This window comes from Macrobrachium rosenbergii, chromosome 48, assembly GCF_040412425.1.
Source record: "Macrobrachium rosenbergii isolate ZJJX-2024 chromosome 48, ASM4041242v1, whole genome shotgun sequence".
In the NCBI taxonomy this organism is placed as follows: Eukaryota; Metazoa; Arthropoda; class Malacostraca; order Decapoda; family Palaemonidae; genus Macrobrachium; species Macrobrachium rosenbergii.
The window spans coordinates 58,306,597-58,319,915 of NC_089788.1; the positions used below are offsets into that span (position 1 = coordinate 58,306,597).

Below are 13,319 nucleotides of genomic sequence, written 5' to 3' on the forward strand. Positions count from 1 at the left end.
CATTAGGTAGTCCTTTAATTAACATCAGCGTCAATGACCATAGAAGTCACGACACCTGGTAACTTAAAATCATTCATTCATTCTACAAAAAAATTTGCAGATTAGTGAATTTTCCACAATATATTTGGAGATAAGTCTACAGAACCTGCAACTAACTGAAAGTGCAATTGCTGAGCCACGATCTAGTGGGGACCCTTTATGTATAGACTACCCCATGGCCTAACTCCTTTTACCTACAGCCTACCATGGTTTTATCACCATGAGTATATTTTTTATATAGTAACACTCTTATCTTTCTTTACAATAGTTTTTATATTCATTTGTTTTACTAAGAATTCAGTAAATTTGCCTTTTTATATTGTTGTGGTCCCTTACCGTGAATTATATTAGCAGGTATTGCGCTACATAATTGTGCTTTGTAGACTAGACACTTAGTTTATTGTTTTTAAGAAATGTATGAAAGTGATATTATTAATTTTTCTTTGTAATATCACGGAAACCTTGCGTATGTAACTTACTCTGTTTACATGTAGCCTAAATGTGGCATTTCGTCTTATGCAAAGACCAACTTAACTTTTTTGTTTTAGTTTTAACTGGGTATCATACTTACAGTATGTCTCCCGTGTTTGCGGGGTTAGGGACCACAACCGCCGCGAAAAGCGAAATCTGTGACAAGTTGGTACCCCCCCCCCTCTAAAAATGCTTATAACTACCAATTTTAATACTGTAGTAGTTCAAACCCCAAATACCTTGTATGCCTTAAACTAAAATGAGTATAACTGCCTATTTTAACCCTTAAACGCCGAGCCTCTATTTACAAAAGTGTCTGCCGTATGCTGGCGGCGTTCGGGAGTTAGTGCCGAAGCGGAAAAAAAGTTTTCAAAAAATCACAGCACGCTTAGTTTTTAAGATTAAGAGTTCATTTTTGGCCCCTTTTTTTGTCATTGCCTGAAGTTTAGTATGCAACCATCAGAAATGAAAAAAATATCATTATCATATATAAATATTGAAATACATGACTGCGCAAAAAAAATTTCATATATAATTTTATACAAATCGCGCTGTGAGCAAAACGGTTAAAGCTAATGAGTTATTTTTTTCTTTGTATTGTACACTAAATTGCGATGATTGTGGTATATAACAAATTGTAAAACGATCAAAGCAACACAGAGAAAATATTATCACAAAATGATGCATGAATTCGTAACGCGGACGTAAAAAAAGTTTTTTCAAAAATTCACCATAAATCCAAATATTGTGCTAGAAACTTCCCATTTGTTGCGAAATGAAGGTAAATGATTGAATATTACTAGGCTGTAAGTCCTTTAGCTTACAATTGTAGTTTTCGACCATTTCGGTCGAGTTAAAGTTGACTGAAGGTCAAATTTTTTCTATGTATCGTGATTTATATGAAAATATTTCAAAACTTATAGAAGCTATAACCATGAGTTATTTTTTGTTGTATTCTACATGAAATTGCGCACATTTTCATATATAAAACTTTATGTAACGGCTATTAGAAAAACGGTGCAAACACTACGACAAAGTGAAGAAAGAATTTCTGAGACTTTCGGCCGAGTTACCACGAGCTGACATAAGGAAAAAGTTTTTTTTAAAAATTCACCATAAATCGAAATATTGTGCTAGAGACTTCCAATTTGTTGCAAAATGAAGGTAAATGATTGAATATTACAAGAATGTAAGAGTTTTAGCTTACAATTGCGTTTTTTGACCATTTCGGTTGAGTCAAAGTTGACTGAAGGTTGAAATTTTGGCACTTACCGTGATTCATATGAAAATATTTCAAAACTGATAAAAGCTACAACCATGGATTGTTGTTTGTTGTATTTTACATGAAATTGCACACATTTTCATATATAAAACTTTATGCAACAGCTAATATAAAACGGTGCAAAAATTACGACAAAATGACGAAAGAATTTCTGACATTTTCGGCCGAGTTACCGCGCGGACGTAAGGAAAAAGTTTTTATCAAAAATTCACCATAAATCGAAATATTGTGCTAGAGACTTCCAATTTGTTGCAAAATGAAGGTAAATGATTGAATATTACTAGAATGTAAAAGTTTTAGCTTACAATTGCGTTTTTCGACCATTTCGGTCGAGTCAAAGTTGACCAAAGGTTGAAATTTTTTGTAGTCGACGTACGGTACGTCTGCTCGGCACCCGACAGACAATTTTAGTCGCCGTATGATACTTCAAAGACTGATGCTTGTTCTCAACTGCACCACGAGAACCTGTCGATCTGCCTTCCAAAACCTGACTGAGGAAGGAAAACACAGAGAGACAAACGTAACCTCGCCTCCTCACACAAAACAGAAGTGAAGGTTAACAAATGAAACAAGGCAGTTTCAAATTAACAACTAAGAAATGTAGCATAAGTCATTTAAAAAGTGCACAACAATGTGGGTGCCAAACTATTTCTGAAAGTTTCTAAATTTGGGATGTAACATGTATTTAGATATACAGTCAGACCTTGAAAATTCAGCATCCTTGGGACCAGGCCACTGCCAGACCACAGAAAATCCTGGACGATAGAAATCACCCCTGAAAAACCCCATATGTAAACAGTTTTGCCAGCTCATTCCACATATATAGTGCTGTTATCAAAAGTAGAACAAAGCTTATAAATAACCAGTCCTTTGTTAGGTTTAGTTCCTTAGTAAAATTCTGGCCTGCTTCATAAGCATCTCTGGAAATGCTTACACCTTTGCTACATTGGAGATAAAACCTCTTTATAAGCACACTGTCAGACTCGGATCTCTTCCACCCTTTGTTGTGTTTTGGCACCTCAAACTTTTTTGGTTTTCATTTTCAGCAAAACCCTAAAAATCTGCTGCTTTTGTTTCTTTAAGCCTGCACTTGTGTATGTGTGTGTCTGTGTGTATGTATATAAGAGAGAGAGAAACTATTGGCCCAGTTAGATTGTTACACCAACTGATAACCATTTGCAAAAGACAAGTACTAATACAATTGTATTAAGAATAATTATAATTTTAGTAAGTTAAAAGTTAAATATACCTTAGTTTAACCAGACCACAGAGCTGGTTAACAGCTCTCTTAGGGCTAGCCCAAAGGATTAGATTTATTTTACATGGCTAAGAACCAATTGGTTACCTAGCAATGGGACCTACAGCTTATTGTGGAATCTGAACCATATTATAACGAGAAATGAATTTCTATCACTAGAAATAAATTCCTCTAATTCTTCATTGGGCGGTCGGAGAATTGAACGTGGGACCAGCAGAGTGCTAGCTGAGAACAATTATGTACTGTATGCAATTATATTTCATGCATTATCATCATATATAATTTATGAACATAGCAAAGGTGCACCATTTACAGTCTGCTAATGTTTACATTCTTAGAATCATCAGCTTATTGCGTTTTACCGACATCATGACAGCCATTAGTTGCTAAATGAAATGTATTTTGGAATTTTGTTTCATATGTAAATAAATTTGTATAAAAATTTAATTTGCCTATGAAAATTTTATTTTTTGAGGCTCTCAAAGTTTTTACAGGTTGGAGTATAATATTTTGTATTTTTTATTTACAGCAAAATCATCAGTTGCGTGCCATTTATAGCAGGGAATTTGATAACTTCTTTGTTGATGACAGCAGTTCTATTTCATGTTCTGCATATTCATTTAATTCGAAGAACCTCAATTACTCACGTACAAAGGTAAGTATTTTGTATTGAGAATGATAGCTGTGAATTTTAGAAAAACAGAACTTTTGTATTCATTAATAAGTAACACATTGATGATTACTCAGCATTTGTGATTGTTAGCTATTTTATCAGTGTTATTGACTGCTTCTAAAGTTACATTCCATGGATGGTGTCATTTTAAAACAGTAATTTTACATGACTATTGTATGTTTGTAAACGCAACACAACAAAAGTAAGAAGTCAAAAAGAAAGGTAGAATTTACCCAAAAACAAGTTTTTATACTTTTATGTGAAAAGTATATGCTACAAGTAAAGTACAGGCAGTCCCCGGTTATCGGCGGTGTTCCATTTCTGAGGGTGTGATGATAACTGAAAATCGGCGACTTTGGGGCTTTTTCGGCGATTTTCGGGGGTTATCAGCGTCAAAAAGCACCATTTTTCGGTTATCGGCGCCTCTGTTAGGTATGTATTGGCGCCAATACCCAATTATCGGTGCCGATAAGCGGAAATTGACGATTTTCGGCACCGAAAATTGCCGATTTTCTTCGCTAGACAAGCGCCATAAAACCGAATCGCTGTTAACCGGGGACTGCCTGTATTAGAGATATATAGATATATTTTGCACCATGAAAAACAGTGATAACTTGCCATGTAACTGATATATTTGTTTACTACTGTTTGTGCCAGCCACTGCTCAGTACACTACAGGTATTAACCTATTTACGAAGGGGGTAGATTACAAAAACCCCATCGTTTCTTGAAAAAAAAAGTAACTTGAAATTAACCTAGCCTACACTAGGGTATAGTGTACAATCTATACTTATACAGTAGCCTAGCCTACACCATACGCACAGCCTTCCATGATTTTGTGACTATTTTTACACAGCAACTTCCTTATCAATTGTTACCATATTGTATTACCATACACGATATATGTGGACTATAGACCTAGGCTAACCCAGGTGTTACACTCATAGTATCAATTTGCAAAAGTCAAATAGGCTATTACAGCTATATTTAAGATAAAGGTAATCGTAATGAAACATGACAAATTTTCCCCTAACATACAAACCTGAGGTCTTTACACATGGGATTAACTTTCAGTGAGCTGGAAATCTGACCGTTAAACTTTTGCAAGGTGGTTATTGTAATAGCTACTGATGTTGGGGGCGGTAGCACCCCCCACCAAGATGGTGCGCATTCAATTCTAAGCAGTTTCCTTTTGGCCCAAGTAGGAGAATGAGGGTTGGTAAGAGGTGGGTCCTTTATGTAAAGACCTCAGGTTTGTATGTTAGGAAAAATGCAAATTACTTAAAAGATTTGTCATTTGTTCCTCACAAATACAAATCCTCGGTCTTTACATATGGGAGACTTGCTTTTGGAGGGAGGATTCTGAGTAAATCTCTGAACTGACTGGTAGTTAGGCTCACCTGGGTATGTACTCTCTTCCTGGTCATGAAAGAGGAAAGGAAGGAGACTGCCTCTGGTATATATAACAAGAAATTTTCAGTCATCAGACTTCTGAGCATTTCAAATTAAAGGAAAGTAATATCCTTGATTCAAAAAGGTTTGAATGAACCCAAAGTGTCAGAGACTATAAAGCTAAGAATAACCAATTGGTTTGCTCATAGTCAGCCCTTTTCTCCCCTTGCTAGAAAGGAGAGCATCCTATCTATAATCTAGTCATCTAGATCACCTGCATGCATGCCTGTCCAGCACGTGACAGGTTGTTCACTGTTCTTCTGCCCACTGGAAGAGGGAGGAAGCCAGGAGAAAGGGAGGAGGCCAGTCCCATACGCACCTTATCCTTGCAGCTGCACATCTTAGGTGAGATGCAACCTGTCCCACAAGAGCTGGGTGAACCACATGATTTGTTGAGCATCCACCATAGGATCCAAGGAATAGGAGTCCAAGGACCTATGGCTAACATCCCAAGGTAAAAGGAGATGAATGTGGTGTGCATGATTACACCCCATCCTAGGAACTCGACCGACAGGTTCTTCCTGAGTGCAATAGACAGACTGATGCCCCTGGCCTCAAAAGATCTGGCCCAAAACATACTGATGTCCATCAGGAAGTTGCGTGGTATGCTTGTTGATCATCTCACTAGTCAGAGAAATGACATATTGGTCACAGTTTCTTGGCCAACTCGAAGCAAACAAACGAGATTTTGGCATTGGTTTTAAGTCTAGTCTTTACGGAGGCAACATAGACATCATACTGTCATTGGAACTGCAGGACCATAGAAGTGGAGTGATCCATCTCACTGATCGCCTTTGAAACATGTCGAATGCAAAAGGCATAAGCATTCAGATTTAAATGGATACCAAAGATGTCTTGCTTATTCAAGGGTGCGAGAAGGCGGAACGGCACAGCGCCAACTTCAGTAAGTCGAAAGAAGAAGGACTATGATCAAGCTTCTTCAGAGGTTGAACAAATTTCTGGAAGTCAAGGTGCAAAGATCAACTGTCCTTATCTCCTGACTTCAGCGAATGAATTGTAATTACATCCATCTTGCATGGGATGTGTCTGGTTGGCCACTGTACTGAATGATGTTCTGTCTACTCATGTACCTGCACTGCAGTAGAGTAGATGAAAGGGCACTAGAACCCTTAGTTGACCATGACACTACCATAGTGTTGTTGCTATCACACTGAGGAGTGTCCATCTTTGGATCTTGAGACTCTTCAAAATCTAAAAAAAAAAACTATGCTTAAGTTCCAAGAAAGAAAGGGTAGGAACCTGCCGCCCTGGTCAATGTTTTGAAGAATGAAAAAAATCTCTGGAGGAGGATAGTGTAACCTTGGCACTACCTTTGGGTCATTGCTATCAAAGGAGTGCCTATTTGGACCCTGAGATTCCAGAAACTGTCTTAAGATCCACATAACATTCTCTCTCTGTCGGGTTGTGGATCAGCTGTTACTTGCAGCAACAGCAGCTACTGCTTACATCTCACTCTCTTCACAGGGGGAGTGTAACTACATCAAGTCAAAAGAAATGGAGCCCCTAGACACCACTTCTTGATTGAGTAGGAACCAAAAACAAGTTGTCGGAACTTAGTTTTGGGGGTGCTGTTGAACTCCCAGCGAATCAGTCAGAACAACGAAAAGTTGTAAGCCCAAGACTTAAATCATGGATATGAAAGATGTCTCCTAGGTGCCAACAGCATCTGTAGTTTTTAGGAGGTTACTTATCCAAGTACTGACCAGTCCCAACGTTTCTAACCGTGGATGTGAAAGACGTCTCATAGACGTCAACAGAATCTGGTGCTCCAGGAGGTCATGTCATGATCCAAGAATGGTTTCAGGTTCTTTCAAACTCTAAACAATAATGTTTTAATAACAGCAATTGAAATATGGGAAGTGAATATAAAAAGAAACTCACACAACACTACAACACATTTATTCACAACCTTATTTACAAAGAAAATGAAATGTTGTTTCCCCCTTGCTCTCATTCAACGTAACTAGTAACAAAACAAATCTAAGCAGTTGCAGATAGGGGGAACAGGTTGCAAGGTAGAGCAATCTTAATACTTAAGTGGTGAGTTGGTGAGTTATCCTTCGTGGCTGGGGGTTCAGCTGAAGAGATGATGCTGGCACGATGACCTTGGCCTTGAAGACGTCACAGAAGGGCAGCTGGGAACTCGGTAGAGATGTTGCTATTATGGTGACCACAGGCTCATAGATGTCACAAATGGGATGTCTTCAGGATGAGGCAGCAAATGCTGTTTCCCCAAGAATCTAGAGATAATGCAAATGGAGGGCAGGAAGGGCTGGTGACCTACAGACAGGAAGGGCTGACTACTACTACTTGTCACAGGCAGGAAAGGCTTAGCGACTTCTCCACACAAGCAGGAAGGGCTGACTACTTTTCTTCGTCACTGGTATGTAGGGCTCGCTGCTTCACCTCATCTCCAGCATGGAGGGCTTAGAGACTTCTCATCACAAGCAGGAAGGGCTGGCTGCTTCTCTTTGTCTCAGGCAGGACAAGATTTTATGGAGATAGAGTAAAAGTCGTCTGAAGGGGATGCTCCCATCGGAACCTTGCGTTGTCCGACCTCTGATTGCCCTATCTGTGTTTCTATCTGTCTTGGGAAGTCTCTTCTGGAAGCTTATATACCACTGTATGGGCAGAGCTAATGATGACAGACAATCATCATTCCCATATAAGGAGTTTTTTATTTTCTGCATACTGATTGGTTCCTTAATAACCTCCCACTTCCAGTCATGCCATAAAAGCTTCCAGAACAAATTTTCTGATGCAGTGTGGATCAAATATTGCACCATGTTACAAAGGCATGGCATGAGATACCACGTGGTGTCGGTCCCACAAGAAAGGGTTTTCATCGAATTGCTAGTTGTCCATGAGGCATTGACAAACTGACTGGTGATGACATTTTCGAACAAACACAGGAAGCAGTCATGTCTTGGAAAAGAGACATTTCTTTTTTCAGTATATTTCTTCAGCATTATTGCATCTACCCATGACAGGTCACCTATCCAAGTGCTGACCTGAACCAATCATTGCTAACTTCACCGATTCGAGAAGCAATATTTTCAATGTGGCATGGTCGACTGCTGTTATGCCCACGGTCCTTAGAGACGGCCAAATAGTAACATCTTCGGAGTGTTGAGATTGAAGGACTAAAACATGTACGTGAGCAAAAAAGCATGGCAGAGATGTGCTGTTGAGGCACTCAAATTTGGTTTGTTGCCTTTCTAGATGTCCACAGAAATGCTATCAGTGCTCTTTGCTCAACAGAATTGAACAAGGCGGTGATTGGACAGGCATTGGTGCTTCAACTTGGCATGGCCGTAGTCCATCCTGCTCTGTTGCCAAACCTTCACGTGAGTGTGGTCGATGGTCAGTTCCCAGACACGCCATCCTGAGACAACTTCCATACCCCCTGTGCGACGGCCGTGTGTTGACATACAACCATATGTACATGCTGCCATGTCTGTGGCCGGGCAGACTCAAACAACAAACCTGATTTCTTCTAGGAAAGCAAGAATGTGAGAGACAATGAGACACTGAGGAGTGAGGCTGAATGAATTGAACTAACTGCACATATGTGCATGTCTTCATGGATGTGGATGAGCCACAGGACACAGTTGTGGGAGCTGGAATGATGATCAGAGGGCCTCCTGGGAGAGCATGAACAGGGAGGAGTTCTGGAATGATGGAGACTAACATCATGGATGTGCGAGTGATGGGGTGACAATGACCAAGGCTGGAAAAACATCAGCGGTTGTGCCGAATCTTTCACATCCATCATATGATTTTGGGACTCGGAAGGAAACGGCTGAATTTCCAAAGCCTTCACTACATGGGATTTCTTAACAGAGCCTTGTCATCCATCCTATGAACACAAATGGGGATCTGGGGAAGACGACGCTGCTGTAGATTTTCCAATCGCTGACCTCCACTTGGAGCGAAATACTGATGGACGAGAAGCAGTTGGACCTGACACCCCCTCATCAGCGAGATGGCCGCAAGCTGGAGTGGGAGAACCATGGCCTTGGTTGGACAAAGACGGAGAAGAAGAGACAGAAGATGGAGATGGAGACCTGCAACGCTTCTTCATCACAACACAGCCAAAATTCTCTCGAAAAATGTTGACTGTCAACCACTGCTTTCATGAGAGCATCAGAAGACAGAGCAGGAGTAGAAGTCACCACTGCGGTGGGTTTACTTACGGAATCCATATTGTTATATTGGTATATTATCATCGTAATATGTATAAAAAAAATCATCCTGCCTGTGGTGAAAAAGTGATTCTCAGAATCAGATGATTCAGCCCACTACCGAAAGAATTAGGAAGATTATTTTTTTTAGTTGCTAAAAGAAATGAATGTATTAATGGAATTATTACTATTATTTTTTAACATATGTAAAACCAGTATACAAAGGTAATCTAACATACTTTGTTATAAGTAAAATCAGTAAAATCCCTCAATCACAAAACAGCTGTTGTCTGCCGATTCATTTGTTTACCAATGTAGATTCTCTCTCTCTCTCTCTCTCTCTCTCAGTACAGTTCGTACATATCCCTTAATATAATATGAATCACTATACAGTATCATAAACATAAAATATGAATTACTGTATCATAAACATAAAACTCAAAGAGTTTACGACGCCATCGTATGCTGCTACCTATGCCTGTTGTGCACGAAATTTGAAATATTTTCAATATTGTCGTATCAGTCATGCTTCGTAACTTTGAAACCATTGGAACTGCTAACCCCGTCTCAAACTTGATTTATCGAAAAATGAAACATCGTAAATGGGGGAATACCTGTACTGCACTGTATTAGGTAAAAAAGAAAAATGTAATTTTTTGGATTATTGAATATCATTTACTTATATTTCTCTTTAATCAGCCTGTGTAAAGTTATTTTTCATGCTTGGATGCTGATTTGGTGTTATTTTAATGCTAAATTCCTTTACTTGATTATATTACGTTAAAAGTGCCAGAATACCACAACAAAAGGTCTGAAAATTTTAGTTGAAGTTGGCCAAAATTAAAAGTTTCTATACTTTTTGTAAAAAAAATATTCATGTGACATTATAGAAATGCATCTAGTTTTTATACCTTTCAAAACTACTGTATAATAAATTTGCTTTCCAGTCACATGTGCAGCAAAGCATATTACAGTACAGTACTGTTATTTTTGGCAGTGTGAGTACCCTAGTAATGTTATAAATACTATTCTTTGTAAAATATAAAAATGCATTGTCTTGAAAATATGCCTGAGCTGTTATTGAAACCCGGAGTAATAATATAATAATAATAATAATAATAATAATAATAATAATAATAATAATATAATATAGCAACAATAGCAGACCAAAAGCACAAATAATGTGTTTAATATGGGCAGTTTAGTATATTTTTCTATTTATATTTATATATATATATATATATATATATATATATATATATATATATATATATATATATATATATATATATATATATATATATATATATATATATATACATACATACATACATACATATACACATACATACATATACAGTACATAAATATTTTATATTTCAGGTTCTGCTCAAAGGGCCAGACTCACCATTGCTCTTAAGGTTTGTGGCTTTAACCAGAGCTGGGCATGCCAAAGGAGTCAGGATAGAACCATTGTCAGTGAATTCTACAGCTTTGGATCTGGAACCACAGAATAAATATGACAGGTATTTTGTGATTTTTATCTAGTTTCAGTAATGATACAAAATTAACAAAGACCAGTAATCATGAACTTCAGTATGAGTAATCATCATTTAACATCTGTGTTTATTTTGAGGTGTTACGAATAAAAGACAAGGCACTTCAGTTTATGAAGGTTTGTCCTTTTACCTCATGTTCAGTGAATTTATATGCTAGTTGAACTTTTTTTATGTTAGAAGTGGAAGGATTAAACAATGTATAAGAAGTGGAAAGATTAAACAATGTTAATCTTGTGCTTATTTTCTGCAGATTTAGTAGACTAAACAAAACACTGATATATGTAACTGGTAAGACCAGTATGTTGCCAGTGTAACAGAAATGTATTGCCTGCTTCCAGACTTCCCCTTCCTCTTCATGGTTTACCTTTCATATTCTGTTCCATTTAACATTTGTTTATGGAATATCCAATACTCAATTTCTGTCCTGTGGTGTCATATCTTAAACCTGCACATAGTACAGCAACGATGTATTTATTTGGTGTCCAACTGTTTGTAAATCTCAACTAATTATTAGTTAAAATTTGGACGCTGTACACATGACATTTATACTTTTCGCTTGTGTAAGCATGCTATTGGCTGTATTGAGTGAACCAAGCATTCTGGCCACCTTTTACAAAGGTTTTGGATTAGTAGTTCTAATAGCTACAGTTCAGACATATACTAAAAAATTTAGGAACTGAATTCTTTAAAAATAACATGAAATTTCTGCACTTAGCATTGCTGGCTAAATACACACGTGATTCTTTGTGTAGGCCCCAGTTGAATTATCACGTGATTTGTGATAGGATGAGTTGGGTTTGCAGAGATTTGGTGTGCCAAGATCATCTAAGCCTTTTCATATTAGATTAAATAAGCAAGTTAATGACATCCTTCTTACAAAGGAAAAGATCCTGAAGTTAACTACCCTCTTATCCCACCTTGGATCATACCTGAAGTTTCCCTGAGACCACTATCCTTCTCAAGGAACACTCCCACAGAAGAGGTTAATTCCAAATTCCTTGAACATGATTTTATTCATGAGGACCACATAAAGCTAATTAACTAATTAAAGATAGGTTCAAAGTCAGAAAATGGCATTGGATGTGCTGTAATCCATAAAGATGAATTGCGTGTAGCTAAGTTACCTAAGTGTGCCTCTGCGTATACTGCAGACCAGACATCATTAGTTAAGGCTTTGGATACTGTAGTTTACACCATTATCTTAACAAGCTACTTTTTTGACATTTACTTTACTTTCATTCCTTCCTTCAGTCTTTCTGTCTAACCTCTCTGTTACTTCTCAATGTTCTTGTGGGGTTTTTTCCCAGTTCCATTTTGAGATCCTTGTACTTGTTCTCCTTTTCTTTTCTTTTTTTATCTCTATCTTACTGTCCAACCACTCTTAACTCCTTGTATTCAGTGTCTGAAGTGTTTAATGGTCAAAAGTGCCCATTGTCTGAAGTACTTAATGGCTGAATGTGCTCACTCTCTTATGTGCATATGGCTGAAAGTGACCGTGGTCTTAAGTGCATAATGGCCAAAAGTGCCCCAGTACTAGGCTTGACAAACCTAAATCTCATATAATAACATTCATATTTCTCTTGGGGTAAAAAAATCTTCATTTCTGCTGGGTTCCCTTATGTGGGAATTAGTGGTAATGAGGTAGCAGACAGGGGAAGCATAGCCACTGAAAAGGATTATTATGCTCTAATAAAATGTGTCCCTTACGCAGATATGAAAAGACGATTTAGGTCATACATTTTGTGGAAATGACGTGAGGTAGTTGCCCAACTTCACTGCCAAAAGTAAGAGTAGGAAAAAGTAAACCTGAAATCTCATGCAAAGATTTCGGTTGAAGTTTTAATTGAGTCCCTTTGGTCTTTTTAAAAGAAAGTATGAGTTTTAAAATTTAGATAATTTATTTTTATTTTCTGAGGTGGACTGATGTTTGTGAATCTCTCTCTCTCTCTCTCTCTCTCTCTCTCTCTCTCTCTCTCTCTCTCTCTCTCTCTCTCTCTCTCTCTCTCTCTCTCTCTCTCTCTCTCTCTAAGAGTTTTTAGACTGACATAGTACTGTACAGTACAGTCATATGTATATGTTCAAGATCTTTGTTTTATTAGTAAGTGGGTTTACTCATTTGTTAGTGCAAAATCATTTTCATTTAAGACTGGTAGGTCAATTATGACTTGCACAAATATCCTTCGTACTGCATGTTGTACATAGCATAATAATGGAACCACTCATTAATACCCATTTGACTCAGTTGAACTGATCTAAGTTTTTCATCCATTCCTTTGTTCTTTTACTGCCAAGCTATCCAGCTGTGTACTTTGCTCCATTAAGCATGCTTTGCAAAAACTAATCCTTCATATGAGGGTCTAGAAGTGTAAATCAGTGCTGA

At 37.7% G+C, this 13,319-nt stretch overlaps 1 protein-coding gene across 10 annotated transcripts in view; it reads left to right on the forward strand.

Moving 5' to 3' along the window:
* Nucleotides 1-13,319, forward strand: part of spn-E (spindle E) — a 437,239-nt gene that overhangs the window by 298,451 nt on the left and 125,469 nt on the right. For all 10 annotated transcript variants that reach the window (XM_067091862.1, XM_067091856.1, XM_067091855.1 and 7 more), the window contains 2 exons: nt 3,580-3,705; nt 10,764-10,906. In XM_067091862.1, coding sequence (XP_066947963.1) covers nt 3,580-3,705; nt 10,764-10,906 — 269 coding nt within the window. The remainder of the gene's footprint in view (nt 1-3,579; nt 3,706-10,763; nt 10,907-13,319) is intronic.